General features: G+C 40.7%; 1 protein-coding gene across 1 annotated transcript in view; it reads right to left on the reverse strand.

Moving 5' to 3' along the window:
- PIK3C2G (phosphatidylinositol-4-phosphate 3-kinase catalytic subunit type 2 gamma) overlaps positions 1-24,593 on the reverse strand; it is a gene marked incomplete at both ends in the record, with an annotated part of 303,735 nt that overhangs the window by 21,677 nt on the left and 257,465 nt on the right. The window contains one exon of the mRNA XM_080913719.1: positions 15,012-15,106. Coding sequence (XP_080769845.1) covers positions 15,012-15,106 — 95 coding nt within the window. The remainder of the gene's footprint in view (positions 1-15,011; positions 15,107-24,593) is intronic.

Genomic DNA, 24,593 nt, shown 5'->3' on the forward strand with positions numbered 1-24,593 from the left:
CTTTGGATCTATAAACCTGAACACTAAAGCTACAAGTGATTTTAAAGCCAGCAACTTAGACCGGTTTTCAAAAGTGTGACTCATAGAGACATGTATTAGCCGAGGCCTGTATCCTGTCCTGCTGCAGGGTCTTCAGGGAGACAGCAGGCACTGCAGGGTCTCCAGGACGAAGGCATGCAGTGTGGTCTTCAGGGGGACTGCATGCACAGAGCTATTACTTCCAAGCTACAAACACCTGCTAGATAGCTCCTGAAGACCCATTCGAAGCCGGGAGAGGATGTCTTTACAGGTCCGCCCATTGCAGTCAGCTTCATTTGCTTATCAAAGCTGTAGATAAATGGTGAGCGCACCCTTGTCACCATTGATGGTTGACAAGGGTGTGCTCAGGCCACTGTGGGTAGTACGAACCCTAGGCAGGTGGTTCTGGGTCACAATAATAAAGCAAACTGATCATATTGTGAAAAGTGAGTCAGTAAGCCATATTCCTTCATGCCCTCTCTTTTCCCTCTCTTCCTCTTCCTCCTCCTCCTCCTCCTCCTCCTCCTCCTCCTTCTTCTACAGGGTTTTGTTGTGCAACCCTTGCTTCCCTCTGAGATAATTCACTATGGTTTAGGCCATAGTGTTTATCATAGCAGTCGAAGCAAATGTCTCACTGTGAGTGAATGGGACTTTCTCATACTCTCTCTTACTCTACAAATCCTCCCAATTGTTTCTTATATGTGGAGTAGAAGGATGAATCAGAAAGTAAGACACTTGCACTTCTGTTGGAATATTGATTGTAGGGCTTACATTTAATTGGGTAGATGCCCCATAAAGATCCCAGGTTCAAGACAGAAAAGATTCACAAGAAAACCAACTATTCTTCATAAATGAAATCAACGTCTCAAATGCCTCTGCTGTTATTTTGTCAAATATGTATAATCGGTCTTGCTAACAAATCTTCAGTGTTTTAAAATCACTGTTTCTGTGAGTTAAGTGTGGTGGAACCTACCTGCAATTCTCTCACTAGGGAGTTAGAGGAAGGAGGATGTTGAAATTGAGATTAGTTTGGGTTTCAGGAGACCTTGTCTGATAATAGCAAAAAAAAAAAAAAAAAAACCAAACCAACAGTTTGTTATAGAACACGAAAAATATTGTAAATATTAATAGAAGTAGGGCACTGAAAGGATTTTAGTGACAGCTGATGAATCATTTAAACGCCAATCTTAGGAGGCTGGGCAGATAGTAAACTGCTGACTGGAAGTTATATGGACCTGAGTTTATGTCCCTAGACCGTATATACACAATAAGGTGGCCATGGTGACAGTTGCTTGTGCTTTCAGCACTCGGAGATGGAGCCTGGAAGACAGACATTAGGGACTGGCTACCAGATAGCTAGTTAATGAGCCACAGGTTCAAAAAGAGACGATTTCAAAAACTAAGGTCGGAAAAGAAACATCTGATGTTGACCTCTGACCTCCAGACATGCATTCATGGGCAAAGATACCATCACACAGATGTTCACATCCCTGTATACCCTTCATAAAAAAATTTTAAAGGGTGCCATTATTCTAAAAGAATAAAATGAAGGGTTTCAGATGTCCTTGGAATTGAGTAGTGAGATGATTACTTCCTTATCTCAAGAATGAAACATGGAAAATTGGTTGAAATTAATGAGTTACTTTGTAACTCCTTGTTCATGATATTGACTTCTAGCTGATCTCATTTTACTCCCATGAATAATTGAATGCACTAATTTTTGGCCTTTACCTCTTGCTCTGGATTGCAGGTAGCATTTCAAATGGCCTCCCATGGGACTAAATCTGTCGTCCTTAAGCACAGGAAGTGAAACTGTCTAGAAAAAGTTACTTCTCAAAAGGGAGAGAGTGAGAAAGCATTCTGGCAAAAGGAACATAAAATAACAAGGGAAAATCTCCACAATTTACGTTGCTTATGGAGTAAAGAATAAGAACACCCAGCATTGCAGAGTGTGCAATAGAAGTTCCTCAGCCTCCCTGTAACATTTACCATGATTGAAGCATTTACTTTAAATGTTTCACATGTATGTATGTATGTATGTATGTATGTATGTATGTGTGTGTGTTTCTGCATGCCATAGCATGCATGCAGAAGTCAGACAATCTGAAGTACTCAGTTTTCTCCTTCCACCATATAGGCCCTGGGGACCAAACTCAGGTGTGTGGTCCTAGCAGTAAGTGCCTTTGCTCACTGAGCTATCTTTCTGGACTTGGAGCATTTTCTTAAAATAACACTTAAGTTAGTATTGTTTACTTCACTGGAGGTTTTTCGATAGAACCTATGCGTAATCACAGCCTTATACGAGTCAAGAATAAAATAAATTCTGAGTGCTTCTAGACGAAATTGAGAGAATGACTGATGGACACAAAAATGGCTTAAAGTCACCAGACACCTCGGAGCCTTCCTTATGTTAATCCCAAGCTTAATTGTGTTTAATCCATTACTATCTTCCCAGTGAATGACTTATGAGAATTTCCCATCATTTTAAACTTAAATGCCTCTAATTATTGCATAATTCAGGCTTCAGTGAAAATCAACTGGCCATAATGAAAATACAATAGGATTTTCAAAGTCTGAGACGGATGTGCCAGAAACAAAAGAATTCAATAAAATCATCTTCTCACCTGTCCGTGTGCCTGGCCAATGCAATGTGTGTTCAAATCAGTCGTCAGACTGGCCAGAGCAAAACAAAGGGCAGCAGAGGGGCTGGAATTCGGCTCTTTTTCCGTCCTAACTTGAATACTATAATTATTTTCCAACCTGTGTATGTCGGTCAATATGAAAGCAATGAGTTCAGAATTCCATGAACTAAATCAGGATGGTCTCTTGCTTCATTTCACACTAATTTAAACCTTTCACAGACTCCTACTGGTAGGTGATTTTCGAGAGTTATTTTTAAAAATAGTTTTAAAAAATCTAATTATCATGTATTTGATATTTTGTGTGGCCCACGGGTGTGTGTGGTCAGGTGGAACTAAGTCAAGGCATCAACAGACTTTGTTATTTTTCTTTTAAAAATATTAATTTATTATGATTTCAAAATTACATATGGTGTGCGTGTATGTGTGTATGTGTGTATGTGTGTGTATGGTATGTGTGTATATAGTGTGTGTGTGTATGTGTATGTATGTATGGTGTGTGTGTATGGCGTGTATGTGTGAGTGTATGTTGTGTGTATGTGTATGTTGTGTGTATGTGGTATGTGTGTGTATGGTGTGTGTGTGTTTGCTGTGTGTGTGTGCATGCACCTGAGTACACACCTGCATGGACACGAAATGGTCAGAGGATCCCTGCAGCTGGAGTTCCAGGCAACTGTGAGTCATTCAATGTGGCTTCTGGGGAAACAAACTCAGGTCTTCTGCAAGAACAGTACTCACCGTGTGTGTGTGTGTGTGTGTGTGTGTGTGTGTGTGTGTGTGTGTGTGTGTACATTTCTGAGTGCTCATGCAATCCACTCCCACCCCCACTTAACCACTTAACACTCAGGGTTGCGAAGGGGAAAAAAGGGGGAAGGGAGGGAGGGAAGAAGAGAGTGCTGTGGTTGCAATTTGGATACAACCAATTACAGATCAAAAATAATTATAAAATTGTGTGTGTTGAAAATATGTTTTTTTCATGATATTACATAGATAATGTGACATAACAGCTATTTCTATGTTATTTATACCATAGTAGGCATTTTAAGCAGTCTAGAGATGGTTTGTGTATGTGCTATTCCTGTGTGGATTGTCTGCAAAATTATATCACTTAATATAAGGGAACTAGCATCTTCAGGGGCTTCCTGTAGCAAGTCGCTGGGGACAACAATTGCATTTTAAAACTATTTTATCTATAACCTAACGTTTCTTGACAACTCACAGACATTGAACTCTGGAAGATTAAACACCCTTTCTGACATAGTACATATAAATCCAATTGCCTTTGAAAACCCAGAATTCTAATCAGAGCCCTAGACTTCTGTCAGTGAAGCACCGTGTGAAATTCACAAGGTCTTGCTGCCCTTTGGTTTGAATACGTGACAAGTGAGCCTTTAAACTCCACTTATGGTTTAGAATCTATTCAAGAGGAAAGGCTGATGAGCTGTTTTGGGGTTACCTGGTAATTAAACTCTTGTTTCAGATTTGTTGAACTACTCTGGGTGAATCCAAAGTTTTGGACTCTTGACTATTACCAGGTTCAAAGGTCAGTATACAAGCCAGATATAGCCATGTGATGTTAAACTGAGAAGCTATTCAAAACAATAAAATATTGAAAAATCTAGCGTGTGCTCCTCTGCACTTGGTGTATGAAGAAACTGGACTGTAAAGGAAGAATGAATACTTTAAGACACCCGGAGAGTTGTCTGCTTGTATACCCCAGAAGTTCACAAATCCTGTTCTACGTGTCTATTTCTTTCCATAATTCAAATAAATACACCAGTACGCAATGTGCCTGTGTCAATAGCCCAACCGTAGAACAAACACATCACAATTAACAAACAGCACTGATTAGGGGAGTGAGACATTAAATGATAGCTACCAACGTTAGAGCAGATAGACTGGGTGCTGAGGAGGTGGCTCAGTGGGTAGCGCTGACAGCCCAAGCGTGAGGACCTGAGTTTACAGCCTCACCATCTACATAAAGATCCGGGCATCGTGGGTTACATGTGCAAGCCCAGCACCGGGGATGGTAGAGACAAATGAATCAGGGGGTCTCATTGGCCAGTTTTGTTGAAGAAGTAAGGCCCAAGATCAATGAGCTCTGTCCCAGGAAACGTGGAGAGCTATGAAGAAGGACGACAAACACCAACCCCTTGGTCTCTACAAGTGCGCATACCCCGTGCACTCACAGGACAGTCAGCCCAGCCAACACTGAGGTCCTGCCAAGGAAACAAGGAAACAAAACAATAAAACAAAACCAGATACAAAGTATCAACCTGGAGCAAACAGTTATCTGTGTGACTATCTGGCCCAGACTGATGACTATCTGGGCACAGTGATAAAAAAGAGCAACCTAGAGAACAGAACCCAGCTGTTCATGAAGCTCTGTATGTGTTAGTGATTATGTTTAGAGTTCTCACACTCCTGTCTTAATAAATCACAGAACTAATATACACAAAACCATCAAGACTGTCTAAGACTTGAGAGATGTAATAATTAACCAGCATGACCCTACTGACATTCACCAAACTCCTCCCCAAGCAGGGACAGTTCACATTCTTTCTAGACACATTTGGAGCATCCTCCAAGATGCGTCATGTTCTCAGACTAACACACTGCTCAGTCCATCTAAAGAGGCTCAGATCGAGAACCACCCTGTATTGTTTTTGTTTGTTTATTCACTGTTATTGTTTTTGTTTTGCTATGGCATGAGGCTAAGCATCGGTAAGCTAAGTACACAGCCTACCAACTTCTCAGGCCCTAGTTTGTTGTGCATAGCTCCCTTAGTTTAAGATGTCCTTAGAAACAAGCACCATCTTTGTAAGCAAATTTGACTTTATGAGTTGTATTTCTGGTTCCCAACCAGTGTCTTTGCCTCTCCTGTTCCCTTGCTTTCCTCTGACTTTTATGTTGTCCTAGGACCACAGTGGAATTAATGTAGATGTTAAAGACAATTCCATCTCTGGCCATTTCCCAAATAGTTGGTAACACAATAGGCTATATCCAAACGATTCACAGAGATGGAATCAGAAAAGGAATTATAATGATTTTAAACCGAAGGACAAGGAAAAAAAAAGGACACATCAACACTTGGGGCGTGCAGCTAAAGGAATGGCTGCTCAGAGGAAAAGTACAACCCCCGCTCCCTGTGTCAGAAAGAAAACCATTTCAAGCTGTTTCCTTAGTTTTTCACTTAGAGGACTTGGAATGGAAGACAGAAACACAGAACTCAGTTTGTCTGTAGAATTTGCCTGCTTGTCCCTGCCTCCCCCCACCCCCTTCTTCACACTTCTTTTTCCACAGTCTCTGAAGACAGTATCTTTGCTCATAAAGGCCAAACTGAGGATTCCTCTTCGGACACGGTGCTACCCCCAGCTTCCGTGTTTTCCAGCTGACTTCCTCCTACGTCACTTGCTCTTTCCCCGGGTGACCCCTTTCTCTCTCTACGGAAGCTTCCCCAGTCTCTCCGTGTTTGATTTCAGCATTTTACAGTGTGGTTCTCCTTGACTTTTTCTTTTTGATTACTCATTGAGGTCTTTGAATTTATGATTTTATGCTCTCTGCTAAAATCTGGAAATTGGGGGTAATTACACTTTTTCTTTTTTCTTTTTTCTTTCTTCTTTTTTTTTTTTTTTTTTTTGCTTTAATTTTTCTCTAATATAAGACATGTGGATTGCAGCCTTCTTCTCCCCATCTCCCATTACTCCCGTGCCCCCTCTCCCCCAGATTCTCTGCTCCTTCTTTTCCAATCAGAAAACAGAAGGCCAGTGATTTTAACCCAACAAGCATTGCAAGACTCGATATGACTAGGCATAAACTTTCATAATGAGGCCAGACAAGACAGCCATTTACAAGGAGAAGGGTCCCATGAGCAGGCAAAAAGTGAGAGACACAATTATGTTCTCAAATAAAGTTTCACTCAAATTTCTCGTTTGTCCTTCTGGAAATGTAAAGATACCTTTGTTTAGATTCATAATTTGCCCCTAGACTATCGAGATATGTTGTGTCCTATAGTTTCTCCGTATCACTTAATTCAGATAACCTCTACTGGTTAAGCTTCAAGCTAACGGTGTATCAGTAGGATGAGCAAAGAGTACTCATAAAATCTAGAGTAAATAACATCCTTAATTGTGAGATCTTGGGCAAAATATAAACTTGATAAATTTAAGCTGATATTTTTTGTCTACAGGTGCAACGTTCTCTTTAGGTGAAGTGTATTTATAAAGGCCTGAGACTCCTTGGCACTGCCCTGGTTAAAAGCTTTTCCCTGAAGGCAGACGCAGTAAACGTAGACACAGAGAGCACAAGAGAATCTTTCTAGAGTTCTGCATGGAAATTCCATTCTCCTGCCTGCCGATCACTTAGCAGAAGGGAGGGAGGCCCAATGCTCATTTGCAGAATTACAGTTAGCTAGCTGGCTGCTGAGGAAGGCTTGTTTCTAGGTGGCTGGGAGAATAAATAAACAAACTTCAGATGGACAGAGACAGGAAGCAGGGCTCTAGACTGCTTACATGAGAACAGTCTCTCCTGAGGGAAACAGCGCAGAAGGTCTGATGAAGACTACAGCAGTCAAGATCCTGAGGAAACTGGATGAAGGAAGCTAGGGCACTGGGTCAAAATGAGGACATGTCAGTCTTGGGTTCAAGTTTTAAATCAGAGTGTATACCCGGACAGCATTTTTATACTCACTGTGGTGAAGAGTCTTTAAGGTACTGGATAAAAGGCGATGTTCTTCTAACACATGGAACTTATTATTAAATATATGCTTGGACACCCAAAACACAGTGATAAATAAAATGCCTTCAAGAACACTTTAAAGAACTGAAAGTTGGAACTAGCTGTTGTCTTTTAAGTCTTCACTTCTATAGAAACCTTGTAAGATTTTCCTATTCTTTCTTCTCTCTAGCTTTTGTTACTTAGTTAGAATCTAGAGGTTTGTGTCCTGTGGGCTGCAGTGAACCTACACGAAATCATAAAATTACCTAAAACATTATAAGAAAATGTTGGTTGGGTTTTTTTTTTTTGCCTAACACGATCCTGCAGTTCTTGACATGTGAACTGTGGAGATGACAATGTCACATGACAGTGTCACAAATAACATCTTAACAGTCAATCAAGTAATTCATAGAAAATATTGAATAGCACTTCAATAATAATAGACATAAAAGAGAATTGAATGGGTTTGCTGATGATTACATAGAAGAATAAACCTGAGTTGAAATATAGAAAATAAGTTGTAATAAGATTTTAATCAGATGTCATGTGAAGGTGGTACAGATACTCATTAAGGTGACACTTGTTATCTGGCAGTAAGTAATGCCAGATTTAGAAAGGGTCTTCCTGAAAGGCAGAGGAGCAATTTGGAATTTTTGAGGTGGAAAGGTATCAGAGTTTATGAGTGAGTGCCCATCAGACAGTTAGAAATGTGTAAATGGAGGAAAAGATAAAAATGGAGATTTAAAGTTGTATTTAAATGGAGAGTGAAATTTGTATTATCTTTGAAGTCACAAGATATTAAACTAAGGGATTACTTTTAATAGTCCAGACCGTGAATATTGGAAAGAATTACATTTAAAGGCAGAGGCTGTAGCCTTATCTGCCTTCAATCTGTAAGAGGAAAGATATATTTAGAAAGCAATTCAAAGAAAGATTTCAGAACACATGGGCAGCAAAGTCTCATAGACACCTGGGAACAAAAATAGAAAAAAAAATAAAAGAAAAAAATGACCAGATATTAAGGCTGTTGGTATTAAAACTATTGATGTTAGTAAGTTTATAGGAAGTGCAGGATTGATTTTCTTGAGAAATAATTGGTGAGTCTTAAAGATTATAAATACATCAAAGTTGATGGATATAAAATCCACGTATAAAATTAGTAATTTATCTACACAGCAGAAACTCACTAAAAAGGAAGTCAAGAAAAATCGTTGTAATTCATGGAACATAACAAAAAGTATATCAGGTAAGTATAAACTTAACACAAGATGGTAAGACTTTCCAAGATGAAAGTCCTTAAGCTGTGAAAAAAGTCACTGAAAGACTCTCAATGGCCAGACAACTTTCCTATCATCATGCACCTACTGAATCAACAGGGGACATGCCTGGACTATCAAGTGTCCCACAGATTCAATGGGATCTTCATCAAAATTCCCAGGACATTCTTTGCAAATCCCCTCTATCTAAGTCATAAGATGTATATGCAAACACAAAGACCCAGAACTGTCAAAAGAACTCTAAGCAGGAAGAGCAATACTGGAGGTATCCCAATGGCTGCCTTCAAGCTCCATCTGCAAGAGTCATGGTAACAAAACCCAGCATGACAGTTGCTCAAACTGTATTAAACACATATCAATGGAATAGAAGACCCAGAAAGAAGCCCACACTGCTACTGCTACTTGATTCTTGATAAAACCACTTAGAAATAGGAAATCTGTGCGCTGAAGAGATGGCTTAGCAATTAAAAGTGTTTGTTTATCTTCCAGATTACTCTCTTTAGTCCCCAGCACCCAGGAGGTTCACAACTGCCTGGAACTCTCGTGCCAAGGAATCTGACACCCTCTTCTGGCTCCTGCATGCACCTGAATGCACGTGCATGCACATGTGTGTGCACGGGCTCACATACATGACCCGTAAAATAGTTAAAACTTTAAAAAATAAAGGCAAAAAGACAGACTCTTTTAACAAGTAGTGCTGGGAAAATGGTGTTTACATGTAAAGAATGAATCTAGGGGGTAGAGAGAGATGGCTCAGTGGTTAAGAGTACTGGGTAATGTTCCAGAGGACCCAGGTTTGACTCCCACCACCTACAGGGTGGCTTACAATACTCCACACCTCCAGCTCCAAGGGATCTGTCATTCTCTTCCGGCCTCTGTGGACACTGTTCGTGTGGGAAAAACACCCACACAAATTAAATTAAATGAAAGAGAATGGAATTAATGCTTACTATCCTAAACAAAAGTCAGCTCAAATCATCTAAAAGGCCCAATGGAATACCTAAAATGCAGTTGGCATGATGGGTGAATTCAGGAGGAAGACTCTGAGACCTCAGCATAAGCAGTGACTTTCTGATTAGTTTAAAGACGGTTTAGCACAGCGAAAGGCACAGCAGAGTGGAGAGACAGGAAAGAATCTTGACTATTCATCTGACAGGGGATTTCTATCCAAAATACATGAAGACTAAACCAAAACACCAAAAAGTGCACAATTCAGGTTAAAAATCTGGCAAGTGAATAGATTAGACGCTTTACAAGTGGCCAATAAGCCCACGGACAAAGCAGAACACGTTTAGAGAACCAGGAAACACACAGGCTCGGTTTTGAGATTTGCTTGTTCTGTGTTCTCTTTGTTTCATAAACAAGTCTGCCCGCCTCTCTTGTGTCCTGTGTAGTAATTTCCCAACAAGGCAACTCCCGTGTGTCAGAACACTGCTTTACCGCATTCTAAGTACCCACTGGCTTCTCAGTCGGGGTGACTTTGAAGGCCTGGGAATATTTGTGTGTGTCACAGGGAAGAGAAGAGAGAGAAGAAATGACAGTCTAAGAGGTACTGTGAGCTCTGGAGGGACATTGCAGAAACAGAGGGACAAAGGACCTCAAATGAGGTACCTAGTATAACCTTAGAGCGTTACAAAGTATTTCAAATCTAAATGTTAAATGCTCCTTGTTAAACAAACGGAAACACTGTTAGGAATTTTGGCTAGGCTGCTGTATGCTGGCAGACATTTGTCAACTGTGATCACTACAATGATCATGTGCTTTTTTGGAAGCGAAAGGATGTTGTTTAAGCATTTTGTTTGAGCCTGTGTTTTTATAGGAAGAAAGAAATTCCTAGAACAAAGCTTCAATGATTTAATATAAGATAAACAATTCTTCTCATCAAGTCGAATATAACAGGACTTCAGGCATAATTCGTTTTAATGTTAATATAAAATCAAGCATAACTTCTGGAGTCTGATTACTTTGGTATGGGGAAAACATTAAAGGCATCAAAATTAAAGAACAATTAGCTAGAACTGGAAATTAGCAAAGAAAATAATTTAAAAATTTATAGATTTTTTATGTCCTCTGTATTCATGTACAATCTCTATTTTTAGATAAGCAGGAGAAACAATAATTCAGCAATACTCTGAGAACAGCAGAGATAGCTCAGCAGGTAAAAGTGTATCCTGCCTATGCATAAGTCATAATGCCTGGGCTTGGTTCTCAGCACCCACACTGAGTAACCCACTATCTCCTGTAACACCAGCTTGAGGATACACACACACACACACACACACACACACACACACTCACACACACACACTCATAGACACTCACACATACACACTCACACACACAGAGACACTCACACACACACACTCACACACACACTCACACACACAGAGACACTCACACACACACACTCACACACACACTCACAGACACTCACACACACTCACACACACTCACACACACACTCACACACACACACTCACACACAGAGACACTCACACACACTCACACACACACACTCACACACACACACACTCATACATACACACACTCTCTCACACACACACAGAGACACACACACACACTTAAAGAAAATAAGAATGCTTGGAAAATGCAAAGAACTTTTGTGACTAATTCCAAAGGCTGAACAGACTCTTAGTCACACGAGTGACTCAGTCGACCACATGAGAGATGATCTGCTGTTCTTTCTTCTGCTAATGAACTATTTGAAACTTTCAAGTGGTAACAAAAGCGGACTGGGGTGCAGAGAGGTCTCACTGAAAGATGACAGGGGTGTGTGGGACGTGCATAGCTGATCTGCCAGTGGATACAAAGGTCCTGGGGCAGCCCTTGCCTTCATCGTCCAGGAGCAGCAAGCAGGAACTGGGGCTGGAGGCGGCCATGAGGTTAAACTTCTCAAGGGAATAAGACAATTTCATATACCGTTAGGCATCGTGATTACACTGTGAGTGAGATGAGACTTCGAAAGACTGTGAAGAAAGAAGTGATAGGAAATGATTTTTCTCCCCAAGGCAATCTTTTGGCTACTAGATTCAGTGGAGACGAAAAGAACCAGGCTCAGAAGTATAGTACCTGACAAAGTTACAGTACTGCTTCAGGTCGGGGGGGGGGGGGGTGACGGCCACTTGAAGGATTGCAGATGGGAAAGGGCGGGCCTTTGGGTTTATTTTTCAAACAGAAGTTTTCAGTCAGGATAAATGTACCTTGTCAGGGAATCGGGTTGAATGGCTGAGAGCTTCAGTATGCTACACTTGAAGGCAGCGAGGTTATGGCGGGAAAAGTGGTTTGGCCATCAGAAGTTGGCTTTGGAGCATGTTGAATTTGAGACTCTGATGGGATTTCAAGGAGCTGCCTACTAGCTGTCTGTACAGCTCTGGATTGGGGAGAGTAGAACTGGAGGCATAAAGAGGAGACAAAAAGACCAGAACCAGAAGCTATGAAGCTAGAGGTAGAAGAGGAGAAGAGAGCTAGAGCTGCAGTTTGGAGTCCTGACTTCTCTCGAGGTCAGCACACTGGGAAGTCTAGAACTAAATATGACAGTAATGAGTACCTGGGTAGACTCAGGAGGCTGAGGCAGGAGGACACATATGGGGTTCCAGGACAGCTTAGAGTATACAGTGAGATCCCATCGCAAACCAGAGCAAACTAAACAAGAAAGAAAAGGAGACAAGATAGGAAGGGAATGGAGAGAGAACAGCGAATCAGTCTTAGTGATGTTCGGAGGGCACTGATGTGGCATGGCTGTGCCCCCTCCTAACCTTCAGCAGGTCTCCATGGTAACAGGGCCTCCTCACTGTTTTTTATCCCACCCCCATTCTTCTGCCATCTTTGAATGGCCTCCTTGGTAGGCTCGACTTGCTGAGTGTAACACGCACTTTTGGGAACTGTCAAAAGTAATTTAGGAATTCGTCAGTTGGATGGAATGGGTGACCAACTTAGTTAATATTGTTTTTGATCAAAAATTAGTCATGACCACCGAAAAATATCACCCGGCTTACTGTGAGATTTATGTGCCAAGTCTGAAAGCACTTTCAGTAGGCTTTGTCTAAATTGTTTTGAATAATGACATTAGGGAAGCAGATATGTCGTCTCTAAGGGACTGCTCTTAAGGTTAAAGAGTGTGTAACACAGCCATATAAACTCTTGACTTAATAGTTCTTACTAATTTCTTTGTCACACGGTGATAGAGATGATCAAGATCCATGAACACACATGTAATCGTATTTAATACTGACTGATTCTTCATTTCCCAGTGTAAACATGTCTTGAGTAACTGCTACTCCGATTTACAATTTTCTTATTCAAAGCAATGGGAGTTAACTTTCTCATTTTGAGACAGAGTTTGTCCATGTATCAGGCTAACCCAAATATGATGCAGAACTGAGGATGACCTTAGACTTCTGTTCCTCCTGTCTATGTCCAAAGCGCTAGGATTTCATTTGTGTGTCACGGGCCTGGTTTAGGTAGTGTTGGGGATTCGAACCCAGGGCTTTCTGTATGCTCGGCAAGGTCTCTATTGATGTGCTTTATTTTTCAGATAATTTTTAATACATAAAACATCTATAAAAACTTAAAAATATGTCCCGATGTCTCAAAAATTGCCAACTGTAAACACTACACATTTAGCAAGAAGCATCCATGATTTTCTGGCTAATACCAAGTTTTCTAACGATGTACCCCCTGCAAATTAGGCCCATTATTTTGTTTACTGAATAAATATTTATTAAATGTGGTTTTGAACCAGACACATGTCATATGGGGAAGAGACTGCTCCTTTGGATCCTTCCAAACACATGTTGAAAGTCTTGTGTTCGTGAGGAATGCAGCCAAAACTGGGCTGGCTTTTCGCATATCCTGTGCAGTGTGTTTGGTAGTGACATCACAGGGAGGGTCTGTTTGGCAGATTCAGGGACATCTGGAGGAGCTGGTGATGTTTAGTTTCCTTTTTCTGTTTATGATGCCCACACTCAGATCATGTATCACTTACCCTGTGATACTGAAAGCCCTCTGGCCTCCCACACAGCTGCCGTTTTGTGTCATGACCACGATCTTTCTTTCTCCTTATCTTTGATTTTCCTTCTTTCTTTTACTATTTTATTGAATATTCTCTGAATTTACATTTTAGATGTTATCTCCTTTCCCCCTCCCATACTTTCCCCCTCCACTTGCTTCCATGAAGGTGCTCCCTCTCCCAATCACCCTCTCCATCTCAGTGCTGTGGCATTCCCCTACACTGGGAAAACTCACCCTAACTGGATCAAAGGTCTCTTTTCTCATTGATGCCAGACAATGCTATCCTCTGCTACATATGCAACTGGAGCCATGGGTTTCTCCATGTGTGCTCATTGGTTGGTGTTTTAGTCCCTGGGAGTTCTGGAGGATTTGGTTGGTTGAAAATGTTCTTCCCATGAGGTTGCAAACCCTTTCAGCTCCTTCAGTCTTTTTTCTAGCTCTCTCATTGGGGGTCCCCGTGTTCAGTTGGATGGTTAGCTGCAAGCATCCTCAACAGTATCTGTATGACTCTGGCAGAGCCTCTAATGAGGCATCTATATCTGGTTCCTACCAGTAAGCACTTCTTGGCATGAGCAATAGTGCTTGGGTTTGGTAGCTGCTGATTTTCGTTCTTAATGAAGCACTTCTGAAGGCCTTAAAGGGAAGCTTCTCCTTGCATTCAAGGTCCCATCACATTTGAATCTCTGCACCCTGTATTTTTTTTCTGTCTAATTTGCCCCCTCTCACCTTGAAGCTGGACCAGGGCCTTGGGACGCTTTCATTCAATCAAGCGTTCAGGGAAAGGAGCTGTGTAAGCATCCTTTGTGGGCCGGGCGGGCTACAGCTGTCCTGCTTTGCTTCTGCTCAACACAACGGACAAGCTGGCCAGGATTCCTAGACAAGGTTGCTGTATTTCCAGCATCAAGTATGAGCAGAGAAGGCTGGGAAGATGGCTCAGGGGCTAAAGTGCATAATGTTCAAGCAGGAGAAACTGAGTTTGGGTAAAAGCTGGATACAGCAGCTGTATCTGTAACCCTGGTGTTAGGGAGGGAGTGGGTAGAGGCAGGAGGATAGCTATCTGGAGCTCACTAGCCTGCCAAGCCTAGCCAATCAGTGAGTGACAGATCCAACAAGAGACTCTGTGTCAAAAACATAAGATGGAGAACCTTTAACCTCTAAATATGACTGTAGCCTCTAAATGTTATTATACACATGTATTTCAGAACACACACAGAAAGAGGGGCGGAAGAGGGAAGGAGGGAAGAGAGGGGGAGAAAGGAAGGGGAGGGGGAAGAGGAAAGGGGGGTATTGAAGATAATATAATGCCCCTTTTGACATGGAAGGAACTTACAATGTTTTTCAAGTGTTTCACTAGGATGGTGAGCTTTGAGTCCTCATATGTCATCAGCAACTGCACCTTGGGGTTCTTGTCTGGAGGATTCTCACCTGAGAAAAACAATGAATGTTAGTTAAGTCAGAAGGAGCCCCGAAGAGCATCCAAGACTCTTTTAAAGATTAAACCAGACCAGCAGTAGATGACGAAATGAACACGCTTCAGATGATGTTGAAATGTTCACAGTTCAGAATGTCTGGCTACTAAGCTGGAGGAGGAATTTGTTTCTTGCTTGATCTCTTTTCTTGATGGTCTATATTCAGTTTTGATTGACACCATTATTTAAACTGCTATTTAAAGTTAAGACCTCTATGTAACTTTTAGTTGTTATTTTATCGTTAACTACTATAATTAGTTTAAAATAGTGGAAGTTAGAGAGGCTGAGAGTGGGTTTTAAGATGTATTTTATTTTTAATTCTCTTTTTCTCCCCCCATGTCTCTCTGTGTCTCTGTCTCTGTCTCTGTCTCTCTCTCTCTCTCTCTCTCTCTCTCTCTCTCTGTGTGTGTGTGTGTGTGTGCGCGCGCGCGCGTGTGTGAAGGGTGCAGGTGACTATTAGAGGCCAGAAAAGAGCATTAAATATTAAATATCCTGGATCTAAAGTTAAAGGCTGTTGTGAGCCTCAGACTTGGATGCTGGCAACAAACTCAGGTCCTTTGGAAAGACAGGAAGTGCTCAAAACATCTGTGACATCTCTCCAGTTCAATAATGGCCTTCAGAAGTCGGTAAACTGGGCCTGTGCCCAGGTCTGCTACTCAGACTGTCGATTTTCTGCGACAAGTGACCTACTTTTGAGTGGCTGGGGTGAGTGATACAGGTTCAGAAGGTTGTTGTGTGGTAAGGATGGAACAGACGCTGAGAGTTGTTAGGGGTCACTGTGTTTGTACCTCCATCTGTCTTTCCCAGCTCACAGAAACTGATTTAGATTCAAATATCCAACCTGGTCTATTGGCTCATTCCCTAACCCACCCCTAGACTTCAAGGCTGTTTGTTTCTTGTGATTGCTGATCTCTACAGCCATGTTTATAAAACTACTCATTGAGAAAAAGTACCCTTTTATACATTAAATGTTCGTTTTTATTTATTTTATTGGTGAGTCGGTGCATACTACAACACCTGCGTGGGGTCAGAGGACAATTGTGGGAGGTAATTGTTTCCTTCCTCCATGTGGGTGCCAGGGATTGAACCAGGGCGTCATCCTTGGGGTCGAAGGCCTTCCCTATCTCCCTTTGTATTGCTCCATTATTATTTTATGAAACTAGCATGCTTAGTCCTTAAAATATTCCTTGCCTTGCCCTTTAGACAGTTTTCATTTTATTTGCTTCCCTTAAAATGAGTTGACCACCATTTTTTGACTGTTGAACTGTTGCTGCCTTTTTCCAAAGCCCAAGCAAAAGGAAATTCTTCCAGGGTCTAGTTTTCCTTGACCGTTCTCAGCACAGCCCGTGTCAGAATACGCTTACACGGCAATCACTCTGCACGCTGCCTAGTCACGTGAGCCCTACCTCAGGATTTACTACTTTGATGTCTCCAAAGGGCGTAACCTGCTATTTGTTTTATAAACACACACCAGGCATTTATTCAATAACAGAGTAATGTCAGTTTTACCTTGGGCCACATCATTATGTCAATAAAATAAAGACTTCAGTTTTTGTTTTAACTCAAATTCTTTCCTTTTTTTTTTTTTTGCCCAAGGACTAAACATAATTTACTGTGGATATAATGACTCCCTTGTACTCTCTCAATGTACAGATGCTGAAGAACTTTTTTAAAAAAAGGAGTTATTGAGAGAAAGTCAGTATTCACTGTGGGATGCATTGTCGTCTGATTTATTTTATGACAGTTATTTAGAACTCTCTGATTTGTTACATTAAAGTTGCACCAGCAGGGTGTGTCCTTTTTGTGTGGCTCTTTCATGGTTTAGAGAGATTTATTCATCACATATATGTGATACTAGTTTTATTATCAATTAATTGAGTTCATAGTTAATAGTATGGATCACCTGATAATTAAAAGAGGCCTTCTTTGAACCAAGGGGACATCTGTTATATAAATACATTAAAAATCACTTAAATGTCTCCATTGTAGTGGTTGAGAGACAGTGGAAGCTGATTCTCACTGAAGCAAATTACAATTCATAATAAAATATATGAGTACTAGGTATGAAGGTGCTAAATACTAATGACTTTTTAACACACAATAAATATTATATTTGGATTAAGAGGGGAAGGAGTTACTGAACTGTATTTAGTGAGAGAAGTTTAACTCATGACAGAGTGGACAGTAAAGGCACAGGTGTGGCGCACACTGACTGCCAACGATGAAGACCTCTGGCTAGAACTCTACTGAGAGACCGCTGGCCAGAAACCCCATCATGGTGTTTGGGACTTCAGGACCCTAACACAACCTGGGTCCCTGGGAATTCTTAACAGCCAGTTGGTTAGTATTAGAGAGACTTCAAAAGATGAGGATGTGCCAGCCTGTGGGAAGCATTTCACTAAACCTTCAACAGCAAACCTACGAGGTCAGCTTCTCCTTGTTTCCACATGTGGAAGCTGAAGCCAGCCCTCTAAACATATGCAGACCATGTGTCACGGGCACTCCCTGCAACTGAGTTGGCCAGACCAAGATCCGACCTATATGGATCCAGTTAAAATTCCAGCGTGGTTGGAAGAGTCTCTCTGGAGGCCCCACCCCTCACTGAGCAGCTATTGTCAACAGTCCCCTGCCTTTCAGGGCGTGGCCACAATGGTTGCTGACGTCATCAGTGACTGCTCCACACCCATCCATAGGAGGACTACTAATTGGCACAATGGTTATATGAGATAAGAACCTGGAAGAGGTAAAGGGCAAGTGGATGCTATAGATGATTAAGACACACTGGATGCATGTATGAAAATGTCAGAGAATACACTAAAATACTACTTAAAAGTAAATGGCCAGAAAACAGTGCAGGATCGAGGGGCCACAGTTATAACTATCAGGCAGTGAATGGTAAGTCGAGAGTCAAAATATAAATGAAGACGTCTACATGGAGAGCTAGAGGGGGGACACCTGAGAGCAGCTGATACGGAGAAAGATATGCTGGAATTTTCTGGTCACTCTGGGGATTGGCAGCATAAGTCCTGAGTCCTTGTATTAGCAAATGCACTACTTTCTGTTTTCATAAAAAGATAATTTTTGTAGGTCAGTTTTTTATCAGGAGACAGTTCGTTCTTGTGATTAAAGGTGACAAATGGTTTTAAAAATAGGAAATAATGAAGTCTTCTTATGTCTGAAATCCATCTCTGTTCTGTTCTATTCTAACCTATTCTACTAGCTGTCTCTGTATCTACCTAGACAGATACACATCCTTTTCAATTTGCTACAGAACAGACAAAGATGAATATGCCATTCTTCTTTTCCATCACTGACAAGGACAGTGACATATTACTATTCGGCATAAGGTATTTGTAGATACTTTTAAATTAATATAGCAAAAATTATTATTATTTTAGTTTTTTAAGTATAGCTTGTGTCATATGGAGGTATTGTGATTTATCTAACCAGCTCCACACGACGGGCAGGTAAGTTCCCAATGTTGTGTAACCGTTAACCACGCCTTTCGGGGGGGTGGCATTGGAGGTTTGTCGCTGTACCAGTGAATGTCAGAAAAAAACTCAGCCGCAAAATTTGCAGGCCACCGTGTATTTTCTTTGGTGATTTTGATAAATGTTGCCGAATAATTGCACGATGCTTGTACCAGTTTGTATTTTCACCAGCAGTGTATGACAGGCCTGCTGATTTGCAACTGAGATGCTAATTAAATTGCTGATTTTTTTTTTTTTTTTTTTGCCAATCAGAGAGAGAGAGAGAGAGAGAGAGAGAGAGAGAGAGAGAGAGAGAGAGAGAGAGAGAGAAAAGGAGGAAGAGGAGGGGGAGGAGGAAGGGAGAGAGACAGAGACGGGGGAGGGCATCTGTGTTATTTGATTTTTAATTCTCTTGTGGATGAATGAGGCTGAACATCTTCTCATTGGTCAAGAGCTACTTGCATTTTGTGTACTTATCTTTCATAGTCTTAATTTTCTCATCAGACTCTAGAGGATGATTGTATGCCAACTGAAGAAAACCTCCGGGCCAAATGAGCAACACTTCATCCTTGCATTTGATCTTGGCCTTGCTCAGGGTTTACTCCCCCACACAGGTGTTCACCGCTCTGTCTCACCCAGGCCCCTGGCAGTACACTTTAGGGTTTGGACAACGTTGCCTAGGGTTTTCCTGGACATCTCTGATTTCATCATTTGCATTTACCTTTACTTTCCTCTTTTTTTTTTTTTTTTTTTGTTATTGCTCCTGTGAGGGCTGTGCTATCACAAGCCATCTACCGAGCTCCCCTCACTGCTCTGGTCACATACTACATTTCTAGGTGCATTTGGCTTTATTCACGGGCAGTCTGTGGAAGCCTTGGCGTTGTCTCATTTATTGATCTGCTTAGGCACAGACACAGCACTGCTCTATTTTTTTTTATGGATTTACATTTTTATAGCTTTTTTTCTGACTTTTTGGTTTATGAACTATAAAATATTCCGTTAAAAATGGATGAGTTAATATCTCTTAGGAGTCATCGTTACGAGGTTGAATTTGCCTCTCCAGAAGCAAAACCTGCATTTCCATTCGTTATTTTGGTTCCTCAGTTCCACTTTGTGGCTTTCATTCAGTCTTCTTTGTTTCCTCTTAAATTCCGTCTAAACTTTCTTTGTGTGTCTGAATACTATTGAAGGCACCATTTCGACTCTCAAATATTGTAAATAGTCATTATATCTGATATATTTTATAAATATATCTTAACAATATCTATAATCTGACAGACTCAGGTATTCATCAATGTGTAGCTGGTGTTTTCACTGAATTCTATTTGTGACATGTTTTTAGTTGATATTTATTTTCCTGGATATACAGTAATAGTACTGACTAATCTTGGTTTTGTCTTGTGGACAAAGTCTATGTCTTCTAATGTCCTTTTCTATTTTATTTTTTATTTAATAAGTATTTTTGGACCTGTTCTGAAAAAGCCACTGTCCTAAGTATTTGGAGTCCCAGCCTATGAGAAATAATTATAAAAAGGCACAATAAACAAAGCTTATATTATGGCGAATGTAAGTAACAGAGGGAGTTAGAAACAATGATGACTCCAAAATCTGGGCAGGCTGTGACCTCGATGGGTGACAATGGAAATCCTTTCTGAGAAGACGCAGCTTGAGGAAAGGGCCGAGAGGTGAAGAAGAAAGCCCTGCCTCGCTCCCCATTCCCCATACAGCTTAGTGACAGTTGTGACCTATAATTTGTATTGGAAATGTTTTCCAGTGTTTTTTTTCTCTCATATCTGTTGTTAGAGTTTCTCAGGTGAAGGCTAAATCTTTTTACTTTTTCAGTGTTTTAAAAGAAAATTCAATTTTATCAAATGTCGTTTAGGTCCACAGTGATGGCCATGGCAGGTTTTTTTGTTTTGTTTTGTTTTATTTTTTTAGAGTGCTGATGAATTATCACAAATGATATTTATCTTTGATTTCTTATTTTTGGCCCTCATACTTATTGAAACTCCGGTATGTAGTTTGTTTCAGAAAACAAGTATGAATAATTTCCCCTTTGTCTCCATCTTGAACTGCTTAAGCAGTGTTTTAACTGTCTGATTTTAAATATTTGAGAGGCTGTCAAGTCTTCGCTGGGGCTGTCTGTGTTATGTTCTGTATTATGATTCTGTGGTTTCTGGTCAGCAGGGCTGTCCATCAGACCAGCATCACTGAGGGTGCATCTGCATATTGTTGGGACAATGGATTCTGTTCAGTTGAAGCTTTGGATACTTGGGGCTGCAGTTTCTTTTGGTCCAAATGTTATTAAAATATATTTGGGTTTTTTTTTGTCAGACGTAATTGTCTTCTAGCTTTTCCATCAATATTTATTATATCATGATTAAACGATACTGTCAGCAATATGTCTGCTTTCTGGAATTTGCTAAACTTTTTTTTTTTTTGTGGTCTAATAGGCACAAAGAAAGATAGTCTCATCGCTGTTTACGGTATGACGAAAGTGACACTGGTCCAGCTGTTTGCCTCATTCATTATCCTGCAGCTTCCTATGAATACACTTCCGTGTCACTTGAGTTGTCACAGACGGAAAGTCATGTGTTAGAACCCTCTTTAACTGGTGTGCTTCTGAGCACGTCCCTTTACTGCCTCACAATCTCTGCTTTGTATGTGCTGTTATTGGAATATTTGATGAAGAGTCGTAACATCTCATGCCTTTATCCATAATTTCACAGTCTAGGTGAAGGTTCCATTATTTATTTTACTGTAATTGAAGTAAGTTCTGAGCTTTAGGACTTGACTCTCCTTCTTCTCGTCAATATTGTGACTTCTGGTTCCATTTTCTTTGTATTTGCCAAATATACCTAAAGTGATACCTAAAATGTCAACCGTATAAACTTGTTTTAGGTGTGTTGTTTTTTACAGTGAATATAGCTATGGTTTGCATTTTCATCTTTAGGTTACTTTATCTCCATAGATAAGTTACTCACATTTATGTTTTGTTTTCTCTCTCTCTCGTTGCTTTTGTGAGTTTTAAAAGGAAGACCTTACTCAGCAAGCTGTTTTCACTTTGTATGTTTGTGGTTCTTCAAAAACATTGTTGGTTTTGGTTCATGATTTACCCTAGCTTAATGGCATTAGATTTTTATTTCTTTGGACAATATTTGTTTCTCAATAGAATCAAAGGCAAAGGCACATCTCTCGTGGCATTTTTATTGGCCACTCGGTTGCGCTCACTGCCAGAACTTACCCCAGTGTCTCCCTCGTGTTTGCCTACATACGCTAGGAACAGCATGTTCAGATGTTTTCTACTTTAAAATATGTAATATGTCCTTATATACACTTATAACATGGCAGTTCAAATTTCTTTCAGCAAATGACATTTCGTTAAAACTTTAATTGTAAACCTACATTCCACAATTCAACTTCTATGTCTTAGATCTGGACTTTCACCAAGTGACTAGCTAGACCATTACCTAGTGAGTGCCTGACTTGTGGAGCACGTGACGACAAGTTCTCTTTCAAAGGCACATCATAAAGTGGAGGCATTGACTTGAGGTCATTCCTCAAAGCTTGTGTTTACACAGATATCCTCTAAACCCGAGGATTATAAACCCTCCCGGGACTAATAACCATTGCCCAAGGTTGTACTTCATCGCGGATTTTATGTTTTTCTACACGTTGTCATATGAAAACTATGTGCCTGAGCACAGATGAATTGTCTATATGACAGTATGATTGCCTATGGAAGGTGCAGTGTGTCGAACGTGTTCCTGAAAGCTCTATGCTTTGAAGAATTTGCTCCCCAGCCTGTGGCAAAGTGGGAGGTGGCAGAGCCTGTAGAAGGTGAAACTGCTGGGAGAAAGCTCTGTTCCTAAGGGCTTTCCCTCGACAAGGACACTAGAACCCTGTAGTTGGAAACAGTAAGTATGAATCCCACACTACTATCAGCAGGACACCCGCGGACAGACAGACCGGCCTGTTGTCAACCCCGCAGACTCTGACCTGGAGCTCTGAAATCTCTCCACCTGGCTCACTAGGTTCCCATGGTGGGAGACTGCCATGCCAGCCCCAGGCTTCCAAATTCCCATGGCTAGTTGGGGTGCACTTCTCGCAAACCCATGGCTTGCCGTGGGACCTTTCTCTCTGGAACCCAGTTGAGTTGCCATGTGAAGGAAAACACTATACAAACGTAGTTTAGAATCAACAGGTAACACAATCTCTGGACGCAGCAACTAGAATTCTAATTTGTAAGTTCTTCTAAGTTATAAATCCTCTGGTAGGGAAACCAGTGGATATGCCACCAGGGCCGGGAGGCTCCCCTACCTACACTGGGTCCTCCAGCAACTCTCCTGACCAGAGGAAGTATCTCCTGCCTTCTCACCCAGTGCTTGGCTCCTTGAAATCTTTATTCATTAGGGGAAGGTTCTGCCACAGAACTCCACCTCCCTTTCTTTCTATCTCTGCCCTGTTCTGTCATGAGTAACTTTGCTTCATTGTGAATGTACTCCAACCACTGCCCAACCAGAGACGCCCAAACAAAATGACCAAATGTACATAGACTATAATCTCTAAAGTCATGAACTGAAACAAACCATTTCTCTCTTACGTTGCCTATGACACTTTCTTACAAGACCGCAAAATCATACAAGCTATATTCATCTTTGTATCATATAGAAAACTGTATCACCAGAGAGTTAATACGGGGAGACTTAAAATAAAATTTATAAGGGTTTTTAGATTGTATTATAGAGTCAATATCATTTAATATAACAATTTGTAGAAGATACTTTCCCACATGACTCATAAAATGTTCTAGTGTTTGGGAGCTCTCCTATACCACAACTTTGTTCATGTCAGGACTGTGAGGAGACAATATGATTCTGAACTTCCCTCCTTTCCTTTTATCAAAACAATAATCTACCTTTCTAGAAATTATCGCCATGTGTCTGTGGTTGTCACAATCAATGCATATTCAGAACTTATTTGGGAAGCATTTGTACAGGAAGCCAGACTTCATGGTTCATCTTGGACTGCCAAGGTGAACAATATAGACACAGTTTATCCAATCAAAGAGGCCTCGTCTGTAATGAACACATACTGGAGAGTCATCCGTGAAGTTAGTGACTTGAAGGACAAGGAGGAACTGAGCAACATTTTAATAGATGACAAAAGATGAGGTCTTAAGTCATTGCATAAAATCCTGTTTCATAAGACAATGAAGCCCAAGGACTAATAGTGTTTCCTAGATTTAGGGTGACATGTTCCAGTTTTCTGTCTGTTACTCTGGATGAATACCACAAGCAAAAGCAACTCTGGGAGTAAAGAGTTCAGTTGACTTGCAAGTTAGAGTCTATCATCAAACGAAGTCAAGGCAGAAACTCAATACATGAAATGAATCGGAGGCCAAGGAGGAACGGTGATTACTGGTCTGATCATTCTGGTTTCCATTCTTATATATTATATATTATATAATATTTATATATTATATATTTTAATATATATTCTATTAGGATATATAACATATTAGAATTTTTAGTATATAAATATTATATAATATATAATAATATAATAAAAACAACTATATTTTTATATAATTATATATAATATGATATTATATTCCACCTGTCAAGGATGAACTGGGCCTTCTTTCATCCATAAGACAGTGTTCTCCAGACATGCCCTCAGCTGAGGCTCCCTTTCACACGCGTGTCAAGTTGGTAAATGAATATCTAGCACCTTCAGCATCCTTACAAAAATTTTGAGGCACACATCTAGAGATGCAGGTATTCGAAATCAATACTCTAGGAGAGGTTGCCAAAGTCTGGGGTTTCCACTTACAGTTGTTTCTACGCACATCACCGTCTGAACTCATTTGAATAACTTTGTCCCCTCTGGTCGTTTAACAACATAACCAAAATTTTCAACTCATGGAGGAGCATAATGCCGAAGCAAACAGGCTCCTTGCTAACAGTCAGC

Source organism: Micromys minutus (genome assembly GCF_963924665.1).
Source record: "Micromys minutus genome assembly, chromosome: 3".
In the NCBI taxonomy this organism is placed as follows: domain Eukaryota; kingdom Metazoa; phylum Chordata; class Mammalia; order Rodentia; family Muridae; genus Micromys; species Micromys minutus.